The sequence below is a fragment of the Cnephaeus nilssonii genome, assembly GCF_951640355.1.
Source record: "Cnephaeus nilssonii genome assembly, chromosome: 16".
Taxonomy (NCBI): Eukaryota; Metazoa; Chordata; class Mammalia; order Chiroptera; family Vespertilionidae; genus Cnephaeus; species Cnephaeus nilssonii.
Window position 1 is genome coordinate 40,042,630 of NC_137087.1, and position 24,339 is coordinate 40,066,968.

At 35.4% G+C, this 24,339-nt stretch overlaps 1 protein-coding gene, 1 long non-coding RNA gene and 1 pseudogene across 5 annotated transcripts in view; 2 read left to right on the forward strand and 1 right to left on the reverse strand.

Moving 5' to 3' along the window:
* Positions 1 to 19,446, forward strand: part of HELLS (helicase, lymphoid specific) — a 33,330-nt gene extending 13,884 nt beyond the window's left edge. The window contains exons 8-22 of one of the 3 annotated variants that reach the window (XM_079793589.1): positions 562 to 786; positions 1,578 to 1,760; positions 2,282 to 2,425; positions 4,264 to 4,460; positions 6,875 to 6,971; positions 8,157 to 8,318; positions 8,792 to 8,934; positions 9,017 to 9,155; positions 10,291 to 10,374; positions 10,453 to 10,572; positions 12,574 to 12,690; positions 12,994 to 13,153; positions 16,242 to 16,338; positions 16,421 to 16,497; positions 17,750 to 19,446. In XM_079793589.1, the coding sequence (XP_079649715.1) occupies positions 562 to 786; positions 1,578 to 1,760; positions 2,282 to 2,425; positions 4,264 to 4,460; positions 6,875 to 6,971; positions 8,157 to 8,318; positions 8,792 to 8,934; positions 9,017 to 9,155; positions 10,291 to 10,374; positions 10,453 to 10,572; positions 12,574 to 12,690; positions 12,994 to 13,153; positions 16,242 to 16,338; positions 16,421 to 16,497; positions 17,750 to 17,844 (2,040 nt within the window). In that variant the 3' untranslated portion in view covers positions 17,845 to 19,446. Of the gene's footprint in view, positions 1 to 561; positions 787 to 1,577; positions 1,761 to 2,281; positions 2,426 to 4,263; positions 4,461 to 6,874; positions 6,972 to 8,156; positions 8,319 to 8,791; positions 8,935 to 9,016; positions 9,156 to 10,290; positions 10,375 to 10,452; positions 10,573 to 12,573; positions 12,691 to 12,993; positions 13,154 to 13,450; positions 13,600 to 15,125; positions 15,305 to 16,241; positions 16,339 to 16,420; positions 16,498 to 17,749 lie in introns of those variants that run through there. The other 2 variants (XM_079793590.1, XM_079793591.1) reach the window with 2 other exon arrangements.
* Positions 5,924 to 24,339, reverse strand: part of LOC307112705 — a 44,222-nt gene continuing 25,806 nt past the window's right edge. The window contains exons 2-3 of the long non-coding RNA XR_013814744.1: positions 12,968 to 13,117; positions 5,924 to 6,663 (exon numbers count right to left, since the gene is read on the reverse strand). This is a non-coding gene — a long non-coding RNA (uncharacterized lncRNA). The remainder of the gene's footprint in view (positions 6,664 to 12,967; positions 13,118 to 24,339) is intronic.
* Positions 13,795 to 14,429, forward strand: LOC307112704 (mitochondrial import inner membrane translocase subunit TIM14-like; annotated as a pseudogene). Its single transcript has one exon. The product of its transcript is annotated as a mitochondrial import inner membrane translocase subunit TIM14-like (transcript).

Consider the following 24,339-nt stretch of genomic DNA (forward strand, 5'->3'; position numbering starts at 1 on the left):
TTATAAGACTTTTCCTATGAATTGACTTAATCCTCATTTTCACATTCTTAAAATAGAGTTGTGGAGGTCCCAAACCAATAAAATCCATCATTGGTTATAGCTGGTGCTGAGTGTCACAAACAGATACATTTACATTCTTGAGTGTGATGTAGTGAATTTTAAAACTTGACTTACTTTGCCCTTTTCTTGCAATGAAAGTAATTACTTATTTTGAAGTAAATGTTTCTGTGTTCCTTGAAAGGAAATTGTTTTTTCTTCTTTTATAGACATCAATTATATTATGTGGGTGAAGGAAATAGTTAAATTGGGTAGTACTTAGAGTTTTGGAAAGGAGGTACAATCGTAAAAATCATTTCAAAAGTGTCTTTTCCCCCCAGTGGCTTTGCATTTGGGGGAAAGACGGTAACTATCTCTAGGGTTTTATTCAACATAAGGTTTTATTTCTACATACCTAATGCTTATAGCACTGGGTAAATTTTAATTAATAGTTAACATTTTTTATTAAGTAGAGGGTACCAGCATTGTGTATCAAACTTCTAATTAAACCTTTTTTCTTCATAGGATGAAAGCTCCTCTTCTAATCTCTGTGTAGAAGATCTTCAGAAAAACAAAGACTCAAATAGTATAATTAAAGATAGATTGTCGCAAACGGTTAGGCAGAATACTAAACTCTTCTTTGACCCAGTTCGGAAATATAATGGACAGCCAGTACCCTTTCAGCAACCAAAACATTTTACAGGCGGTGTGATGCGTTGGTACCAAGTAGAAGGCATGGAATGGCTCAGGGTAATGAATTCTTAATCTTAATACAAGATAGCAGTTCATTTCCATATAATAACCAATTAATATAATATAACATCAGTTGAGTTGTTTCTTCCATGTTTCACTATTACATGTAAAACATTTGTGTGTAAATACTTATTTTCTGATTTATTTACTCAGAGTAAATTTTCAATAGTGAAAAGTATCTTGCCCTGGCCTGTGTTGCTCAATTATTGGTTGGGAGTCATCCTGTGCATCTAAAGTTTGCTGGTTTGGTTCCCGGTCAAGGCAGGGCATATGCCTGGGTTTAGGATGCCATCCCCACTGGGGGTACAGGAGGCAGGAGATCAGTGCTTTCTTTCATATCGATGTTTCTCAAAAAAAAAAAAAAATCTTTAAAAGTGAAAATTGTCTGCCCTCTTGGGAGTGCCTCAGTGGTTGAGCATCAACTATGATCCATCCAGGAGGTTATAGTTTGATTCCCAATCAGGGCACATGCCAGGTTCACAGGCTCAATCCCAGTGAGGACAAGCAGGAGGCAGCCAATCAATTATTCTCATGAGTAATGTTTCTATCTCTCTCTTCCTCTCCCTTCCTCTCTGAAATCAATTTTTAAAAAAAATTTTAAGTGAAAATTACCTTACTCAAGGCTACCAACACATTTATGTTTTTGATATCATCCTTCCCACAAGTATTATAACTTATAGTATTAATATGTCAGTCTTATCATAATTATCTTTGGGTAAAAAAAACAATTGCTAATTCAGTAGGCGTTTATATGAGAATTTAAATGCAGTGTACATTATTTTGTCCAGATGCTTTGGGAAAATGGAATTAATGGCATTTTAGCAGATGAAATGGGATTGGGAAAGACAGTTCAGTGCATTGCTACAATCGCCTTGATGATTGAGAGAGGAGTACCTGGACCTTTTCTTGTCTGTGGCCCATTATCTACACTTCCTAACTGGATAGCTGAATTCCAAAGATTTACACCAGAAGTAAGACATGTTTCCTTTTGTATATATCATTTCAAGTGTTTGTTTTGTTGTCTGAATTAAATTATAGATCTCTTACTATAATTATATTGATTTCTGAGTAAATACTACATTTTATTTGCCTTTCAATCTCATCCATACTAGTTTAAGTTCATAAAGATGAATAGGTACTAGTACTATTGGACTTATTGCCAAAAAATATCTATGGATGATTTTCGGTGTATTGGATAATTTGATTCACCTGAAATAGACCTAGGTAGATTTTATTCTTTAATTCTGTTTATTCTTATTATGGTTGTTTTCCTTCCATATATATTTGTTGTTGTCACATTTTTGACTCATAAGAAACATATTTTAGAAGTATCTTTGTAATTTGCGTTGGCTTAACATTGGATTGATTCTTAAGGCTTTTTAATTCTCCCATAGTAGTCCAATAATTTATTAGAATTGATTGATTACAAGTATTCTCTCTCAAAAATGATTAATGTTGTTATATTTTCAAAATTTTATATAAAATCTTTTAGATACCTACTATGTTATATCACGGGACCCAGCAGGAACGTCGAAAATTGGTAAGGAAGATTCACCAACGGAAAGGAACACTGCAGATTCATCCTGTGGTGATCACTTCATTTGAAATAGCCATGAGAGACCGAAATGCATTACAGGTGTGAATAAACTTCATTGGATTCTTTGTAATCCATAAATCACATTTTTATAACTCATCATCCAGTAGTATTTAAAAATTTTTTTTCTGATGGAAGTAATAGATTGTATTGTGCACAGCCCCTTAGAAGCTGAGGGTGCTGTTTATTTTCACAGAAAGATCAGATGAAGGTTGGTTGTAATCTCTCAAAAAAAAAAAAAAAGCCTATGGCACTTTGTAGCCATAACGTCATTTTAAATGAGTTAGAATCCACCAGATATGGACCTAATCTGTAAATATATTACAGATATGTCTTGGACATGTGCTTTAAATAGATAGAACTTACTTAAATTTAATCAAATAAGAATCGGCTATATGGCCCTTGCCTGGTGTGCTCAGTTGTTTAGAGCATCTTCCTGATAAGTCAAGGTTACAAGTTCTATCCTGATAGGGCACATACAAGAATTAATTAATTAATGCATAAATAAGTAGACTAATCATCATGAAAAGCTTTCTAATTATTTTGCTCTTCCTACTCAGCCCATACTGAAACATAATCTTGTCATAGTTTTAGGAGTTGATGGCATTGGAGGTGCAGGGTTTCTATTCCTGAGTAGTATAAGTATTTGAGTTCACTAATTTATTTTTCAAACTCATCATTTCCATTGCATTAGGTTTTCTTTTTTTTTTTTATGCCTATTTATAAAGGATATTTTATATTTTGTTTGACTTTTTAAAGTAGATGGCTTACAGTGAGAAATTTTTTATGTTATCTGGTTTGCCATATTACCAGAAAAAGAAGTCCCAAGTTATTTTTAAAGTCATAATAATATTATTTTAAAATTTTTATCTTTAAATAAAATTTATACATTCTACTATGAATGTATAAAGTAAAATACTAAAGATGCCTCATTTCACACTCTTCCCCCAATTTGGCAATCCTTTTATCCAAGAATATCTTTGCTGGTTTGGTTTTTATACTTCCAAGAAATATTGCATATTTCTTTATTTTACAAAATAAAAGAGATGAACTTTAAGTTGACCTGGTCAAGGTAAAAGAGAAAACACAGCTATTAAATATGAGAAGTTAAAACAATTTTCATGACAACATAGTAAAACTAAATGGATGGCTTTCCACAAAGATACAAATGAAACCTAGCTCCAGAAGAAAGGGGAAAGTAAACCAGTCACTATGTAAAAACTTACACCAGCAGTTTATAGAGTGTCAATCTTAAAAACGAAAATTCTAATGCTATTTTATTTTTCAGAGAAAAGCTTTCAGTTCTTTAGTTATCTAGTATAACATTAATCACAATTTGACAATGCATTAGGATGGAAAACTACAGACACTATATAATGTGAATGGAAAAATCTTAAAAACTTAATAGCAGGTAGGCTTTAATTTTTAGTTCCCAGCCAACTGAGATCTATTTCAGGAACACAAGTATGCATTAGTTTAGGAAAATTATCCTTTTTTAAAAATATATATTTTATTGATTTTTTACAGGGAGGAAGGGAGAGGATAGAGAGTTAGAAACATCGATGAGAGAAAAACATCGATCAGCTGCTTCCTGCACATCCCCTACTGGGGATGTGCCCGCAACCAAGGTACATGCCCTTGACTGGAATCGAACCTGGGACCCTTGAATCCATAGACCGATGCTCTATCCACTGAGCCAAACCGGTCAGGGCAGGAAAATTATCCTTTTAATAGATCAAAGGAAAGCATTATCTCAATAAACAGAAATGCAGTTTGTTAAAATTTAACATTCATCTCTAATAAAGGTTTTATTTTCAGAATTGTTTTTAGGAAAAATTGTGCAGTATCATAAAAAAATTTTCCCCTAAATTCTTTTTCAGCATTGCTATTGGAAATACTTAATAGTAGATGAAGGACACAGGATTAAGAACATGAAGTGCCGTCTAATCAGGGAGTTAAAACGATTTAATGCGGATAACAAACTTCTTTTGACTGGGACTCCCTTGCAAAACAATTTATCAGAACTTTGGTCACTGCTAAACTTTTTGTTGCCGGATGTATTTGATGACTTGAAAAGGTAGGTAAGCCAGTCATTTGAACTCTTTCTAGGTTTCCCTAACCTTTTCAAATACTGTATTCTTAGTTATAGTTAATACCTTTCTTCTAGATAGCTGAATTAAGATAATAGCTTTTTGGCAAATTCTTTGTGGTATATATTGTATATTTTACTGGGTTTTTTGTGTGATGTTTTCTCCCCAGGTTTATTGCAAAGTAATAGACATACACCACTCTATATATTGTGAAATGATTACCACAATAGCTTTAGTTAACATATATCACCTGCAGTAATAAGAAAAAGTATCTCTCCTTGTGAAAAGAACTCTTAGGGTCTGCTCTCTTAACAATTTTCCTATATATCATACAGGAGTGTTAATTGTAGTCATCAATTACAGTCCTATTCACTTATAACTGGAAGTTTGGACTTTTTTATCACCTCTCACCAATTCTCCCTTTCCCTATATGTTTCCCTCCTTTTTAAAAAAAGAAATATATTTTTATTGATTTCAGAGAAGAAGGGAGAGAAAGAGAGATTGAAACATCAATAACAAGGGAGAATCATCAATTGGCTGCCTCCTACATGCCCCCTACTAGGGATAGAGCCTGCAACCCTGGCAGGTGCCCTTGACCAGAATTGAACTCGGCACCCTTGAGTCTGCAGACCAATGGTCTATCCACTGAGCCAAACTGACTAGGAATAACTAGTAAATTTACGCCAAGGTTTTCTTGTGAGATAGGGGATATATTTAACCTCTATCCCCTGAATTGTTTTGTGAGAATAAAATGAAGAAAAACCATCTGAATATGTTTCACAAAGTTAACAAATATTTTAATTGTTCTCAATTCAATAGTTTTAATCAGTGTAAAATTTTTTAAAAACCTTTAAAATATTTTATTTGTTCACACAAAATTTGTGTCAAGAGTGGAACATATGCTCTAGCCAGTTGACTTGGATAGAGCGTCTGTCTACAGATTGAAGGGTCCTGGGTTCGATTTCAGTCAAGAGCACATACCTCAATTGCAGGCTCCTCCCTGGTCTGGGCTCATGCAGGAGGCAACCAATAGATGGGTTTCTCTCACATGGGTGTTTCTCTCTGTCTTTTCCTCTCTTTCTACTCTCCAAAAAAATTAATGGAAAAATATCCTCCGGTGAGGATTAACAAAAAAAACCCAGAACTATTTATATAAACATATACACTGAGTGGCCAGATTATTATGATCTCTGAACGCCTAATAATCTGGCCACTCAGTGTATATCTTATATAATAAAAGGCTAATATGCAAATTGTCCCCTCGACCAGGAGTTCGACCAGCAGGTAGGCCGGCCAACCACCCATGTCCCCTCCCCCTGGCCAAGTTGGCTGGACCCTACCCATGCACGAATTCATGCACCGGGCCTCTAACATATATATACACAAACTGAGTGGCCAGATTATTAGATGTTCAGAGATCATAATAATCTGGCCACTCAGTGTATAACTATTTAACACCAGAGCCAAAAGTAAAACCAAGATTTCCCAGTTTCAACCTGTTTTTTTAATTCTATAAACTGTTTGAATCTTATATTATGAAAACCAAAAATGAGTATGCTCAGAATGGATAAGAAAATAATCTTAAGTTAAAAATAATTAAGATGGAAATATCAAAATCAGGAGGGCAAAATTTATTTTGGCATCAGTGAAGGAAGGTTAATTTAATATAGGAAAATAACTAAATATTTCATTTAGAGAATTAATTTTTCACCTCTGGTTTCCAAATGTTGGCCCAAAGCCAGGCTGTCTGATTGTTAGTACAGAACATTTATTAAGGACATTTTCAGGTCCTACACATTGCTACCGAGTTAAAACATGGTGGTAGAAATCTGAATGTATATCTATACTGCCTTAGATTTCAAAGATAGTTTACACTTTTATCACTTTATTAAAATGTTTAAAAAGGATGTGAAGCTGATCTGGCTGCAACATCTGTCACCCCATTTGATCACCAGGTTGATTCATTTAGCAGGTTACCTCATCACCCATGTGCATTCCTCCTGAAGCTGTGCGCTAGGCTGAAGAACAACAATCCTTGGTAGGGGTGTTTTTCAGTCAATATGTGGCAGTGGCTGCACTCCCCTGTTAGACCTGCCACACAAGCTCTCAAGGTCCATTTGTAGGAGAACATAGGGTGGTCAAACTTCCAAGACTCCAGACACATCCAAATGAGGTGCTGCATGTGGCAGTCTGCATTTTTAAAAGGGAAAAATATATATCCCTTAGTGTTTACTTGATTTTTAACTATTGTAAGACTATGTTAATGTATAAATCAGAAATATGCCCACTTTAAGAAAATATCTGCTTTTTAAGAGTCAGGTTAATATAAAATAAAAAATGCAAAACACATCATGTTAATATAATTGATTTATGTGATAACTTGTAATCATTTCTCTTACAGCTTTGAATCTTGGTTTGATATCACTAGTCTTTCTGAAACTGCTGAAGATATTATTGCTAAAGAAAGAGAACAGAATGTGTTGCATATGCTGCACCAGGTTTTGTCTTTTTTCTTATTTTGCTTACTGTAGACTTAGAATTAAAAAAGGAACCCTAGAGATCAACCGTTCTCAACTCATTGTAGTAGATTTTGAAAAATGAGGATCCTCCCAAATTTAATGTATATTCCCCCACCCCCAGAGATCACATGGCTTTACAGCAGAACTCAAGTGCTCTGTGAAATTTTGCTTTTTTTCATGTATAGTCATTTGACCCCTAATGGTTACTGATGTTTGTCACTCAAAAAGTAAAATTAAGTGGTTTTTATACAATGTTTGCCAGTAATATTTGCATAATTTACTTCTTTGCATGATCCATTATTAATGTTTCCCACAGTCTCCACCCATCCAACTATATTTACTTCAGGCAAATATAATCTTTGAAAGGTATCCAAATTATTTTTATGTGGACCTGAAAAGCTGCTTAATTGTGTTTTGACAATTTTATTCAAAATCCTTATAAATTTTTTTACTTTAAAGTTTATGCATATTTATGGTAAAAATCTGAAACAGTATAGAAATGGAAAGTAAAAATAATCACAAATCATACTTATCCTACGAAATTTTACCTTTTATCTGGCTAATTTTCCTTAAGTATATTTGTTTCTGGGCTGATATCTATACGTGCTTCCCCCCCCCCCCCCCCTCTCCCTAAACACACACACACACACACACACACACACACACTACTGGTCATGTTCTCTTTCTCTTCTAAAATCTCTTAGCTGTCTACCTCTGGTGAATTTCTTTTAAAAATCTAAGAAGTTTAATAATGGTATAATTACCTTTTGCTTCTATGTTTTTAAAAATGTGGAAATCAGTTGTCATCACATATTGAAAGAGTAATTTTAAGCCTAAAGTTTTAGAATTTATAGAAGGTTTTCATGTCCACATCTCTGGGTTGATTGGCTGATTCATTGGTTTTCTACTAATCCAAAACCTATATTGGCTTTTTTAAATATTCAGTATATATTAGAAAACAAATTGTGAAATGCTATGGGTAAATACTATAAATTTGTCATGTGGTTACCTGGTATGGGAAAATCTCAAGGAGACATTTACCTCACCTTTTGAGACTTGATAATATTTATATAGAAAGAAAAGAGAAAGGGGGAAAGGGACCTTTTGGGAGAGTATTCCCTAAAATATAAGAATGTACAATATTCACATGTGTTTAAATTTTAGATTCTAACACCGTTCTTACTGAGAAGACTAAAATCTGATGTTGCTCTTGAAGTTCCTCCTAAACGAGAAGTAGTCGTTTATGCACCACTTTCAAAGAAACAAGAGACCTTTTATACAGCTATTGTGAACCGTACAATTGCAAACATGTTTGGATCCAGTGAGGTAGTGTGGATTTGAAATACACTGTATTAGATAGCTGGCATAGAAAATTTCATGGTTTCCAGTCTTGGGGCTCATCACCTGTTTTCAGGACTTAATAAGGGTGAATTTCTAACTGAAGTGCAAGGCATAAGGCCAGTAATGCTATGGTCCTACTAAAATTTAAGTGATGTCTCCTACATTAATTGCTTCTTTAGTCACCTACCATATTTTAAGAAATAAAGTGGAATGTGATTATCTTATAAGTGAAAATTAGGAGACGGTTAAATTTTGCTTAAATACCCAGGTTTTTTACTATGTGTCTATTTTTTTTCCTCAAAATACTTAAGGTTATGCATTTCTCTTTTGTACAACCAATAGATCTGTTCTCCCATTTGCATTATAATTAAAGGGAAGATCTGACTTTTTAGGTATGTATTTAGAATTTAAGGGTGTAGCTTTTTAAACAGATATTCCTTTCATTTGTTCTCTTTTAGAAAGAAAGAGTTCAGTTAAGTTCCACTGGACGACCAAAACGGCGAACTAGGAAATTAATAAATTACAGCGAAATAGATGATGATTCCCCTAATGAATTGGACAACTTGATCAGTCAGCTACAGCCAGAGCTAGACCAAGAAAGGTGTGAATTTAAAAATAAAGTACCCTTTAAACTGATATTTTTTTCATATTTCTTGTATTCATGGATTATATATTTTTGATAGAGCTGTTGTGGAAGTGAATATTCCTGTAGAATCTGAAGTTGATCTGAAGCTGCAGAATATAATGATGCTACTTCGTAAATGCTGTAACCATCCATATTTGATTGAGTACCCTATAGATCCAGTCACACAGGAGTTTAAGGTAAATACTATTTAATAATGCTCTATTTTGATTTCTGTGCTTTTAAAATGTTGGGTCAAAGTGTCATTTTCCATATTGGAAAAATTAGAAATACAATTGTTTAGTAACTCAGCTGATTTCTCCTCTGTTTCACTTGCTGTCTATTTTAGAGACACCTTTAGTTGTCAACCTTTGCAGTAATACTGTTAATTGGTATTCAGCCTGTCAAAACCAACCTGCCTGCTCATTTACATCTCAACAAAGAGCCACAGGAGAAAACCAAAAAGTTGATATTAAGTTGTAGATTTTCAGATTAAATGAAATTGCTTTCTTGGGCAGCAAGAAAAGCAGCTTTTGATGGAAAAATAGCTTAATAATATTACGAAATCAGTTCTAAGTAATCTTCAGTACTCTTGTTTCATAGTAGTTTACAGCAGAGTGTCTCACCCTTGGAAATACTATTTCGGGCCAGTATATTTGTTTAGGAGATGCTGTCCTGTGGACTGTAGGCCAGTTAGCAGTATCGCTAGCCTCTAGCCACTAAATGCCAGCAGTATTTCCCTCCCCCAGTTGTGACAACCTGAAATGCCTCCAGACACTGCCAATTACACCCTGGGAATGGTAGGCAAAATTTCCCATATTTGAGAATTACTACTTTACAATTTTTCATTCAAGTAAAAAAGATAATCTAATGAGGTAATTTATGTTAACCAGAAAGTGAATAATTTCTTAATCTTCAGTACTAGGTGTATACAAGCTCCTGTGTTTTAATTTCTACTGAGAGTTCTACCAGTGATTTTCATACATATTTTCTTGAAAATATACTCGGTTATAAATAAATCTCAACATATATAATAAGTTTGACCTTATTCTCTTATGCAAAGCCTTTGGGAAAAGGGTAGAGGGAGTAAATCTACTTAAATTTTATTTTTGTAAAATCATGTGTTTTAAGTTTCAGAGCACGTCTTTCCTAGAGAAGGAATTATCTTCTGATTAAAAATTTAATTTGACTTTGTTATTTGTGTATATATTTTAAATTTTATAAGGTTTTGTCATTGAAAATTGAACTGTCCACATTGCTTTTATTTTGACAAAGCCAAATTATTAGTACATGATAATTTTTGATAATTATTTTTTTTCTTTGCCCCCTTTTAAGGTTGATGAAGAATTGATAACAAATTCTGGGAAATTCTTAATTTTGGATCGAATGCTGCCGGAACTAAAAACCAGAGGTCATAAGGTGGTACTTTGGTTGGATTTTTTTATTGTTTAATTATTCTTTTATTAATATAGCTACTAAAATATATTTAAATTTCAGGTGCTGCTTTTTTCACAAATGACAAGAATGTTGGACATTTTGATCGATTACTGCCACTTTAGAAATTTCAACTTTAGCAGACTTGATGGATCCATGACTTACTCAGAGAGGGAGAGAAATGTAAGTTTTCTTGTCATAGATACTAAATTTTTTTTTAAAAAAATTCTTACCTGAATTTCTGAAGTAATATTCAAAATAGACCCACAAATTGATAGATCCAAAGGAGCAAAAACCCTTTAGTCTTTAGCGAATTATATAGTGTATCTTTTGTTAATATCCTACTTAAACACTGCTATACCTACTATAGGATAACATTGTTTCTCCATTTTGGCTCTTTCCTTCACTTCTAACATTTTACTATGAAATTCAAGAATAGCAGTTGAAAGAATTTTTTTAGCGATCTGTAAACCCACCTAGAACCTGCGGTTGAAACTTTACTATATTTTTTTAATACATTTTATTGATTTTTTTACAGAGAGGAAGGGAGAGAGATAGACAGAAACATCGATGAGAGAGAAACATCAATCAGCTGCCTCTTGCACACCCTCCACTGGGGATGTGCCCGCAACCAAGGTACATGCCCTTGACCGGAATTGAACCTGAGACCCTTCAGTCCGCAGGCCGACGCTCTATCCACTGAGCGAAACCAGTTAGGGCGAAACTTTACTATTTTTAATCGCATAGCTATAATACAGCATCAGTCTTATTACCCTGTCCATTTAATGTTCCATCCTCTCTTACTGTATTTAAAAATAAATAATAGATGATAGTCCCTTTCTAGTTATATCAGCATATTTTGTCTTTTAGGGTGTGATACTTACATACCCTGAGGGAATATAATTAATTACATATTTGTTATTTTGATTAATGTATTTATGAGCGTGACCTAAACTATCAAGATATAGAACATTACTCATCCGCTCAAAAAATTTCCTCATGCTCCCTCAGAGTAATCCATCTTTCCTGCCTGCCCCATCTCCTAGCCAACCAATTTCGGTTTTTATCACTACTTTTTTTTTTTTGCAGGTGGGTGGCCTAGATTTTTCCTTCTAATATTTTTAAAATTTCTAATATTCTTTTCTAATAGTAAATGGTCTCCCTTAAACTTCCCTTGTGGTGTAGATTTTCTTTGTTAAAGAAAAATCTAAGATCTCAGGTCTTAACAAAGTAGGTGCTTAGAAAATAAATGAAGTTAATACCATCAGCTGTTTTATTAACATAACATCTTTTTAAGCCTTACCCATGGATATGTTTATTGATTTTAGAGAGAGAAAAGAAATTGGTGTGAGAGAGAAACATTGATCAGTTGCCTCTCATACACACCCCAATCAGCAATCAAACTGGCAACCTTTTGGTGTACAGGACAATACTGCAACCAACTGAGCCACCCTGCCAGGCCTAACAGTTGTTTTATAGATCCAAGTGATTGATTTGACCTCCCTTAATTAAAAAATAATCTCTGTTTTTATTTAAAGTGTTTATATTTTTATTGATGTCTCTCATGGTTATAGTTTATTACAGTGAAACGATACTGATTAAAATTGGCAAAGAGAAAAGTTACATAGGTAAAGTCTAGATGTGAATTTCTGGTGGAGTCACACAGGCAGCACTTAATTATCCCAGCAAGAATTCGTAATAACACATGTTAAGTAAACCAGGGAAACTCACCTGAACCTTGACTTCCCGAGTTTCTATTAAGGGTCAGTCAAGTAGGCATGGAGCATGGTGTATCTGGCCTGGGCTCTTCAGTTTCAAGCCCCTCTGACGTTCAAATTGATACAGCATGTCCTAGGGCCCCTCGTTTTCTGCCACAATCTGGGAAATAGGCCTATGGTTTTTTATGTGTTGTGAGAAGTGCATCTTCAGCGATTTTGTCTTTTCGGAAAATTGGTCTTTTTCACGTTTTATGGCTTCTGGGGTTTTCAGTATATACCCTCATCAAACGCCCTTTGGATGCTGAAGAACTTATACCCAGTTTGAAGAGCCCACCACTGACCTCCCCCTTCCTTTCCTGGTAAACACATGGCTGTGAGATGGCTGCTGCACATGCAGCATCCTAACCTCTTTCCAGATAGAAGTTTGTTTCTTAACTCCTGTGTTCACATCCTTTTTTGCTTTTAGATGCACAACTTTAACACAGATCCAGAGGTGTTTATCTTTTTAGTGAGTACACGAGCTGGTGGCCTGGGCATTAATTTGACTGCAGCAGATACAGTTATCATTTATGATAGTGATTGGGTAAGTTGCAAGTATAATAATGTGCTGCTTATCATTACATTCTGAATTTTTGAAATCTTTCATTGTATGCTTTGCAGTTTCATTTATCTGTTTTGAAAAGGTATCCATTTTAAGTAAATAATTTAATCAGGTGTCCTGTGTGTGAAGGCTTGAACATGCTCTATCAATTAAGCCATTGTAGAAGTCTAAATTAAGGCACTATTTCAAAGTTTTTTATTAGATCATGCATGTTGACTTTATCCACATATAGTATAAATTTAAATAATATAAACCTTACCTTGTTCAATGTTATTTTTCTTTAAGAACCCCCAGTCTGATCTTCAGGCCCAGGATAGATGTCATAGAATTGGTCAGACAAAGCCAGTTGTTGTATATCGTCTTGTTACAGCAAACACTGTTGATCAGAAAATTGTGGAAAGAGCAGCTGCTAAAAGAAAATTGGAGAAGTTGATCATCCACAAAAGTAAATACCACTTTCTAGTATTTTTTGCTTCAGTTGTTGTGTGTTGTGGATTTGTGTTATTTTCTTTGTAAAAGAAATGAGTGAGCTTGGTTAGTGCAGGATTTATTAAACAGGCAGAAGGAAACTTGAAGCTATAAAGACCTAAGTTAGTGACCATAGACATAAAAGGAAAACATGTGAGTTTCTAGATGAGGAACAAAAGGATAATTTCAAAGTGCCTATCTGAAATATGTCATAGGGATTTGAAATGATGTTGATGCTTGTTCTATTTTTCTTTTAAATTTGTATTGATTTCAGGAAGAGAGAAATATCAATGATGAGAGAATCATTGATTCCCACTACTCCCTACAGGGGATCGAGCCAGCAACCCGGGCATGTGCCCTGACCTCCTGGTTTGTGGATCACATCAGCTGAGCATTGATACTTAATTCTTAATAAAACCCCTGTTTGTCAACAGAATTAAGAAAACTTGCAAGCCTCTTCTTGCAAGTTTAATATATTAAATTCTAGGATGTTAAAAGTATATTGAAGTAGTGCTATAAAGAAATCAATTTACTTTGTTGAACTAGTAATTCAAAAAATATTTGACAGTGGACCTTTAGTCCCTGCTCTGGCGCCCTTGCTTTCTGGTAGCGGCGGGGAGCGGGTGGCCGTGGTCTTTTGGGCTGGGATGAACCGCGCTGTCAGCGGAGGCAGGGGAGCCGAGCTGGAGCCATGGCCAGTACAGTGGTAGCAGTTGGATTGACCATTGCTGCTGCAGGATTTGCAGGCCATTATGTTTTGCAAGCCATGAAGCATATGGAGCCTCAAGTAAAACAAGTTTTTCAGTCTACCAAAATCTGCCTTCAGTGGTGGCTATTACAGAGGTGGGTTTGAACCCAAAATGACAAAACGAGAAGCAGCATTAATACTAGGTGTAAGCCCTACTGCCAATAAAGGAAAAATAAGAGATGCTCACCGACGAATTATGCTGTTAAATCACCCAGACAAGGGAGGATCTCCTTATATAGCAGCCAAAATCAATGAAGCTAAAGATTTACTAGATGGTCAAGCTAAAAAATGAAGTAAATGTATGGTGAATTTTAAGTTGTTAGTCACATATATAAAAACAGCTTTTTGTAATAAAATGTCCCAAAGCTACACATTTTAAAAATGATTTGGCACAAATTAAGTCAAAGCCTTGGTATAAGTTTCTTATTTAAATTTGAAGTTTCTAAATCAAATTATAGAATATTTAGAAATTAATGCTCAATAATTATGGATACATACCATTTGAATAGAAATACTGTTCTATCATTAGTCATTTAGTAAATAATTTGGTATTTACTTCAAGGCAAAGTGAAAGTCTGCTCTCCAGGAACCCCAATCTGATGAGACCCATACACTAGTAATTAAAATGCAGTATGGTCCATATTATGATGGAATTAGTACAGGTTGTTAGAGTAGTTAGGAGGAAAGACTGTCAAGGTACAGAGAGCTGGTTCAGTTGCTTAAGACTGTGAATTTAAAAGTGAGTTTCTCCAAAACCGGTTTGGCTCAGTGGATAGAGCGTCAGCCTGCGGACTGAAAGGTCCCAGGTTCGATTCCGGTCAAGGGCATGTACCTTGGTTGTGGGCACATCCCCAGTAGGGGGTGTGCAGGAGGCAGCTGATCGATGTCTCTTTCTCATCGATGTTTCTAACTCTCTCTTTCCCTTCCTCTCTGTAAAAATTAATAAAATATATTTTTTTAAAAAAATTGAGTTTAGCCACAGCTTTGACTTAAAAAAATTGATATCATGTATATCGCAGGCAAAATTCAGATTTCATACATTAAAAACTTGATTAAAAAATATATTTGACCCCACCATGCCCTTTTCATACTTTTAATTATAATATTTTTAAAAATAGTGTTTTTTAATCTAGAAAAGATTTTGAGGAGTAGGGAAAATGAAGTTAGTGAAACATTGGCACTCTTTGTTCTGTTTCTTGAGATTCCTTGGAGAAATTCTTTCATTCATTCAATATAAAATTATATTTGAATGAATGACTTGATGGATACCAATTTACCTGTTAGTTGTGAAGCCTAAAGAAATGTTGAAAATTACTATCAGTTTATCTTCTACAACTTTCCTACTTGCAAATACAGATAAGTCCTCACATAACAAAATTTTGTACAAATTTAAAAATTTTTGCCTGTGCTGCTTTAGGAATTTTATGGTAATTTAGTGAAGTTTATAGTTTCATTTTCCTAAATTCTGTTTTCAGTACTTTGAAAGATTAAAATTTAAACAATTTGAAATTAGTTTAATAAATATTGACTGTTTTATTGATGTATAATATACATACAGAGTTTGAGTATACAGTGATAAATTTTGACATGTCTATACTCATGTAGCAATCCTCTAGTCTAGGTCAAAGTCACTGACACTTCCATGTTCAAGTAGGTTTCCTACTGCATTCTTTGTCTATGTACTTTACCTACTTTTGTTCAAAATAATATTTTGAAATTCATCTGTGTTGTGTATGTATTAGAAGTTTGGTATTTGTTTAAATAATTTCTGAATAGTTCATTTATCCGTTTTTCTGTTGATTCTTATTCATAAAAATCAGATATTTGGCCCTAGCTGGTTTGGCTCAGTGGGGAGAGTGTCAGCCTACGGACTGAAGGGTCCCAGGTTTAATTGTGGTCAAGGGCGCAGGTGCCTGGGTTCTGGGCTTGAGCCCCAGTAGGGGGCATCCCAGGAGGCAGCCAGTCAATGATTCTCTCTCATCATTTATGTTTTTATCTTCCTCTCCCTCTATGAAGTCCATAAAAGTATATTTTAAAAAACTCATTGCCTACCCCAAGGTCATAAAGATATTTTCTCCTAAAAAAAAATTTTAAAAATCTGGTATTTGTACAGGTATTTGTGGACATATGCATTTATTTGTTCTGGGTCTTAGGATGGGTATACATTTACCTATGGGAAACTACCAAACTTTTCCCAAGAATTTCAGTTACTTTTCTTTTTTACAAACATTTGGTCTTATCTGTCTTCTTTAATGTAAGCTTTGTAATCTATTTTGGTTTTAAAAACAATTTTGAATTTCTTGAATACTTTTTCTAGATCATTTCAAAGGTGGTCGATCTGGATTAAATCCATCTAAGAGTTTCCTAGACCCTAAGGAGTTAATGGAATTGTTAAAATCTAGAGATTATGAGAGGTATGATTTGTTGTTGTTGAGAAAAATGTAATTCATGGTTTTGATTTATCATATAGATAAAAATTTTTGCTTTCTATTATAGGGAAGTAAAAGGATCAAGAGAAAAGGTCATCAGTGATGAAGATCTAGAATTGTTGTTAGATCGGAGTGACCTCATTGGTAAATATCTCTTATGTTTTTATTTTCATGGAAACTTTAAAACATACACATAACTAGAGAGAATAGTATAATATAGCTCTCTCTCTATATATATATATAAATTCATTCATCCTCAATAGTTCATAACACTCATTGCTATTCTTTGTCAGGATCTTTAAATTATGAAATTTTATCCACATCTTTCTCATGCATCATTTACTAAGAAGAACATGCTCTCAAACATAGCCATTATATCATTATTACATTTAAGAGAATTGGCACTAATATCCAACCCATATCCAGATTTCCCCAGTTGTCTCAAATCTTTTTACAGTTTGAATCAGGATACAAAATTTCACTGATTGTTATGTCCCATTATTTCTACAATACCCTCACTTTTGTTTTGTTTTTTTAATGCCATTAATTTGTTGGAGAAACATGTTATTTGTTCTATAAAATGACCTATATTCTGAAATGGGCTAATTGCCCCCCACACTCCTTGAGCTGTCCTCTGACTTTTTTCAATCTCCATGTTTTCTGTAAAGTGGTAAATAGCTTGTGTAAAGAGTTGTGTATGAGTAATTGCATCCAGGTTCCATATCTTAGGAATACCAGTGCTTTCTTTGTTCTCATATTTTAAATCATACCAGGAGGCACATAATATCTGAGTTTATTTTCAATGTAGTTTTCTGTCAACCTTTTATTTAACCTAATGGTGGTTTTAGCATCCATTGCTGATTATTTTGAACCTATATTTCCTTAAAGATAGCAAAACTGCGGGGGGGGGGGGTTCCTACCATTTCTTTATTGGCTAGAATTATTTTTTTAATATGTTTTTATCGATTTCAGAGAGATAGAAATATTAATGAGAAACATCAATCACCTGCAACATGAGCCTGGTGCCCTTGACTGGAATCCAACCCGGGACCTTCCAGTCCACATTCCAATGCTGTATTCACTGAGCCAAACCAGCTAGAGCACTTTTTTTAAATACATCTCTGAGGACACAATCAAATAGATATTCTGTTTAATTCTCTAGATATGTTAAATTTAGCAGAAGTTACTTTAATTAGCAAACTGATGTTTCAGTTGTGTGTCCCTTGTAGTCCAGTTCTATTTGTAATAGAATAATAAAGAATAAAGGGCCCATATTTCTATGTGTTTCAAATTTTTCAACAGGTGACATCTTATAGCAACATCTTTTTAAATATTCTTCTTTTGGTTCTTAACACGTTTTAAAGAATAAATACTTGTCCTGATATTTTTCTCTTAGATCAAATGAATGCCTCAGGACCAATTAAAGAGAAGATGGGAATTTTCAAGATATTAGAAAACTCTGAAGATTCCAGTTCTGAATGTTTGTTTTAAATTGGAGCTAAAGAATGTCTTTTTAAATTCTTATTTACATCTACAGATTTACCTATATTGGTGTTAAAATCCAGAATGCCTACTTAACTTTTTGATTTATATCATTATATCAGTTTATATAATGTAACATTGCATAATTGATAGGTGGTAATTTTCTGAGCCTTATTAAGAACAAGGAAGTATTAAGTTTTCAGCTCAGTAGTGCCCTTGGGTACAGCCTGATGTGTACTTAGCCACTGCCAGAGATAAACAGTCTTCCTATGGAAGTTTAATGTCTTTCTCCCTCATTTCCCCTCTTTAGCAGTACAGTTTCTGGGTTTTTGGTACTTCATTTATGGAGTAGGCTTTTAATGGGGGAAAGATTGGGATTGTGCTTTCCTTTTAAATAAGAAATTGTTTGATTTTAGGGTCTATTTCTATAAAATGTTTACCAAATAAATATTCATTTTCAGATGATCTCATTAAATTATTTTTTCAGAAAGAATGGATCAGGTGAAATAATAGCTAAAGTCTTGACATGCAGTGTGATTCAACATTATTTACCTGACTTTCCATCATTAAGATTATACATATTTGTCATAAAAGTTTCAATTGCTATTGGGTTAATGCAGAGGAGGCTCTGGAATATACAGTAGGGTCTTGATAAGAGGAAGAAACTGAAAGTTGCAATATATCATTCAAAATAAGAATAGAACAAAGAGAGACAAGACCCTTAACATCTATAGTAATTGGAGGTGGAAGTAGTATCAGAGAGAAGAAAATAAGACCTAGGAATATAAATAATGCAAGATTTTTAATAGAGGAGCATAATGTAATAGTTTATGGCCCTGTATGTATATCAGGCTATGAGGAAGAGAAATATTGGAATGCTCCCTGAACATATATTACTGTGTAGATTGTTTCATGGGAAAATGTTATTGCTGCCATGTATCTTTAAATGGAGATCAGATTATCTCCATCTTAAGGTAGTGGAATTGGAATCCCAGAGATACCCTGTTTTGAGAAAATAAGAAGTCAAAGAAAAGAAAATAACAGACTACAGAGCAGGTTTTTGTTTGTGGGCTTTTCTTTAACAAAATGTTTACCAATCACAGACTGATCATCAGAACCACAGTTGGTTGCTTAGTAGTTCTAAGTCTTGACTCTCCAAGTGAGAATGTGATAGTAGGTTCACCTCTGTCCTCACATCTCTAGCCTTGCCCATGCTGACACTAAGATAAAAACAATCAGAAAAGAACTTTTGAAAGTTGCCACCACTGCATCTCTATCTGCCAGTACCTGCCCATGTATCATCCTTTCTTATTACTATGGACATATTATCTGTCCTAGCTAGAACCAAAGAAGCACCTCATTTCTTTTGTAGCAAACTCCTTGAAATGTTTTCTATGTGCACTTTTTTCTTTCTTCTCCTTTTCCACTTTTTCCCCCTGGACCCATTCCAGTGACCTCTATGACCTCATTTACTTGATGTTTCCCAGTATTTCTTACAGTTATTTAATCTTATCCACCCTCATAATCACAGAATTGAGCACCTGTTCGGTCTTAATCTGTTTTGTTCACTAAGCATGTTGGGAACGTGAAACAAGAATGAATTACCGTACTTTCCAGCGTATAAGATGACTGGGCGTATAAGATTTTCCTGGGTTAAAAAGACGTTTTATACGCCGGAAAATACGGTATATTGGATTACTGTATTTTCCGGTGTATAAAACGACTTTTTAACCCAGGAAAATCTTATACGCCCAGTCGTCTTATACGCCGGAAAATACGGTAACAAGAACCAAGTGTACACACTAGATAAATACTCCTAGAATTAAGGAAAAAGGAAAGACCTCATAGTGGATTAGTTTACAAAGTGCTATACAGAAAAGATGAAAACTAACCTGGGTGCATGACAGGTAACAAAGGCTAAAACTAGATTACCTAACAAAGGTCAGTTAGCAGATGTTTTAACAGTGAAATAAAACAGCAAATTTTCAAAGGGCCTGAGCAAAACAAATTCCAACCTAGAATCTTAGAGTATCTATAATATTTAAAGGTGAAGGAACAATAAAGTTTTTAAGCATACAAATTTTTTTCATGTAAAACTACAGAGAGAACCAAGATGGTGATGTAGGTAAACACCTATACTTGCACCCCCCACCCTCTCACAAACAAAATTACAACTTAAACAGGACAACCATCAAAACTGCCTGGAAGCTGGCTGAGTGGAAGTCTTACAACTAGAGAAGTAAAGAAAGCACAGAGTTGTAGGAGAGGTTGAACAGCACCCACATGTGCTGCTTTTTTTAAGGGAGGGAGAGCAAAACAATAATGAGAAGCATTGATTTGCTGCCTCCTGCATGCCCCAACTGGGGATCAAGCCTGCAACCCAGGCATGTGACCTAGTTCAGGCGTCCTCAAACTACGGCCTGTGGGCCACATGCGGGTGTTTTTGCCGTTTTGTTTTTTTACTTCAAAATAAGATGTGTGCAGTGTGCATAGGAATTCGTTCATAGTTTTTTTTAAAAAACTATAGTCCGGCCCTCCAACAGTCTGAGGGACAGTGAACGGGCCCCCTGTTTAAAAAGTTTTAGGACCCCTGTCTAGCTCATAGGTCCATGCTCAACCACTGAGCCACACTGGCCAGGTGTGTGTTAACTACGGGCTTTAAAACAACAGGGATTGGGGCTCAGTGACAAGGAGTCTGCTGGTGACCCAGCTATTCCTCTTAAAGGGCCTGCACATGAACTGAACTAACCAGGTCCCGCTTCCTCTGAGCTCCAGCATCAGGGCGAGGCTCTGGGGGACCTAAACATATACAAGGAGGAACTGGATTGTCTGGCATCGGGGCAGGAATTTGGGGGTGGCTTTCTCCCCAATGGAGGTGCTTGAAGGGGTCATTGCATCCAATTTGCAGCCCTACCCAGCCTGTGTGCAGCAGCTTTTGTATATGAATGGCCAGTCCTTGCTCAGGCTTCAGGCTCAGACTTTGCTAAAATCTCTCAAGCTGCAGCTGGGTCAAGGTGCCCCAAATGTATCAATAAAAGGCCCAAGACCCAGCACTATCATCAGTCTGCCTTGCTTCACAGCTGAGCCCCATCTGGGCACTTTCTAACCTGATACATATAGGAGGAATCTGCAGATCTCTCTCTAGCTCCTGCCAGGTGGCCACAGGCAGTGGCTGACTTTGCACCTCCCTGGAGACCCAAGAGCCAGTGCACCCAGTGGACAGCATCAGACCATATCAGATTACAACTACACATCCATAAGCGACATACTCAAGGGGCACCACTGAAGCAAGTTCTGCACCATAGAAATGCCTCTTGACAGCAGCTCTCCCACTGTAGTTGCAGCTGGTCCTCACAGCCAATTGGCCTGGAGGTCAATTCCTCCCAGTGACACCAATAGCAATCAAGGCTCAACTATAACAAAACTGCACACAGCCCACAGAGGGACGCACCTCGAGTGCCCAGCTCGTGACGGGAGGCTAAGCCACTGGGCCCTACAGCACACCTACTACACAAGGCCACTCAACCAATTTCAAGAGACATAGCAGCTCTAATACGTAGAAACAAACACAGGGAAGTAGCCAAGATGGGGAAACAAAGAGACGTGACAAATGAAAGAAATGGAAGCAAGCAAACTTTTGGATACAGAGTTCAAAACCCTGGTTATAAAGTTACTCCAGGATCTCAGTGAGAAAGTCAAAGACATGGAAAAGGACCAGTCAGAAAAAAAGCATACACTAACAATAATTTACAGGGATTCAACAGTGAAGTTGAGAAGTCCAAGAGTCAAATCAACGATGAGGAAGCAAAAAAAACACCCAATTAGAAGAGCAAAAAGAAAAAAAGGAGCCTCTGGGATAACTTCAAGCATACCAACATTCGTATTGTGTGGGTGCCAGAAGAAGATGAGAGAGCAAGATACTGAAAACTTATTTGAAGAAATAATGACTGAAAACTTCCCCCACCTGGTGAAAGAAATAGACTTACAAGTCCAGGAAGCGCACAGAACCCCAAACAAGAGAAATCCAAAGAGGACCACACCAAGACACATCATAATTAAAATGCCAAGGGCTAAAGACAGAATCTTAATAGCAAGAGAAAAGCAGTTGGTTACCTTCAAGGGAGCACCAATACGACTGTCATCTGATTCTTAACAGAAACTTTGCAGGCCAGAAGGGAGTGGCAAAAAATATTCAAAGTGTTGAATAGCAAGCACCTGTAACCAAGATTACTCTACCCAGCAAAGCTCTCATTTAGAATTGAAGGTCAGATAAAGAGTTTCACAAACAAGAAAAAGCTAAAGGAGTTTATCACCACCAAACCAGTATTCTATGAAATGTTGAAGGGTATTCTTTAAGAAGAGATAAAAAACATGAACAATAAAATGGCAACAAATATATATCAACAAATGAATCTAAAAATAAAAATAAATAAGAAATCTAATGAACAAAATAAATTGGTGAATAAAATAGAATCAGAGGCATGGAACAGATGACTCTCAGAGGGAAGGGCGTAGGGTGGGTTGAAAGGGGTTAACCAAATATCTTACCTAGACACAGATAGTGGGGGTGGGGGGCGGGTGAAGGACTAGGGTGGGGTGGGAACAGGATGGAGGGGGGCAGTGTAGGGAAAAAAGGGACAAATGTAATACTCTCAGCAATAAAGATTTAAAAAAAATTTTTTAATTGATTTCAGAGAGGAAGGGAGAGGGAGAGAGAGATAGAAACATCAATGATGAGAGAGAATCATTGGTCGGCTGCCTCCTGCACACCCCCCCACTGGGAAATCGAGCCCACAACTGGGATATGTGCCCTTGACCAGAATTGAAGCTGGGACCCTTCACTCCGCAGGCTGACGCTCTATCCACTGAGCCAAACTGGCCAGGGCCAATAACAATTTTTTTTAAATAATTAAAAATAAACTTAGGCTGTCTGAAAAAAATAAAACAAGCAACATCTTCAGTGCTTTTTTTTTTCTGTGTTTATTGTTTTATAACAGTATTTAGTGATGTAATTTTGTCTCAATACTCTTTTAGTTATATCTAAAAATTTAGCAGTGTTTTCGCTGTTAATTGTTTTCTAACTTTTATGGTTTCCTCTTTTACCCAGGGGTTTGTATATTTAGTTTGCATGTATGAATTTTTTTAAAGTTGCCTTTATTATTGCCTTCTCCCTGTATTTTATTATAGTCAGAGAACATTATTTGCATGATGTTAACTTTTTAGAATATATTGGTACTTCCTTTGTGGCCTAGCACATGGTCAGTTGTGTAAGTATTTCCATTTGTACTTGAAGAGAATGTATATTTTCTGATTGTTGCGGATAAATTTCTCTGCAATACGTTCCTGTTTAATAAATACTATGAAAATCTAGCAGAAACTGGTTTGGCTCAGTGGATAGAGCGTTGGCCTGCGGACTCAAGGGTCCCAGGTTTGATTCCGGTCAAGGGCATGTACCTTGGTTGCGGACACATCCCCTGTGGGGGGTGTGCAGGAGCCTGCTGACCTATGTTTCTCTCTCATCGATGTTTCTAACTCTCTATCCCTTTCTTCTCCCTTCCTTTCTGTAAAAAAAATCAATACAATATTTTTAAAAAAAGAAAATCTAAATATTTGCTTATTTTTCAACTGCTTGCTCTGCTTAATTATTTTCTGAAAAATATATGTTAAAATCTCTAATTATAGTTGCAGTTTTAACAATCTTAGCTTGGGCTCTATATGTTTTGGAACTATATTGTTAGATAATATATATTTCTTCTATTAATATGTAATATGTTCCCAGGAACACTTTTCATCTGAATTCTATTTTTCCAATTATTAATATTGCTGCATTAGCATTTTTCACTTCACATTTGCCTGGCACATCATTCCTGCTTTTGTGTGTCATCTTTTAAAATTCTTTTATGTAATGTCTCATAGTAAATGTATTGCTAGATCTATTTCAACAATGTAATCTTGGACTCTGTCTTTTGATTGGTGGGATCAGATTGAAAAACTCTTCCAGAAGTCAGCAGGCAAGATTAAAGAGATAGGATATATATTTTTTAAAGTTGAAGAGACATAATGGATGGAAGTAAAAGTACCAACATCTGGATAATAGTCCCAGAAGAGAAAATAAAAACAAAAAAAATACTTGAATAAAAAATGAAGATACACTTTCAAGAATGTAAGGGCTCAAAAGAGTACAAAATGAGAGAGAAGAAGAAACTCCAAACCAGACTCATTATGGTGAATTTTAAGAATACCGAAGGTAAGGAGAATCCCAACAATTTCCAGAGAGAAAGAGCAGATCACCTACAAAGGAATAAGAATCAGATTGATACCAGACTTAAAAACTAGGTTCAAGAGGGTAATAGTAATAATATTTTAAAGGAAAACAGCTTTCATCTAAAATGTTATATTTAGACAAGTTGTCAAATGTTAGAACATAAATATATCCTGCATGTAAGGACCCAGAATGTTTGCCAAACATAGACTCACATTTTTGGTCAATAAAGAGGAGAAAAA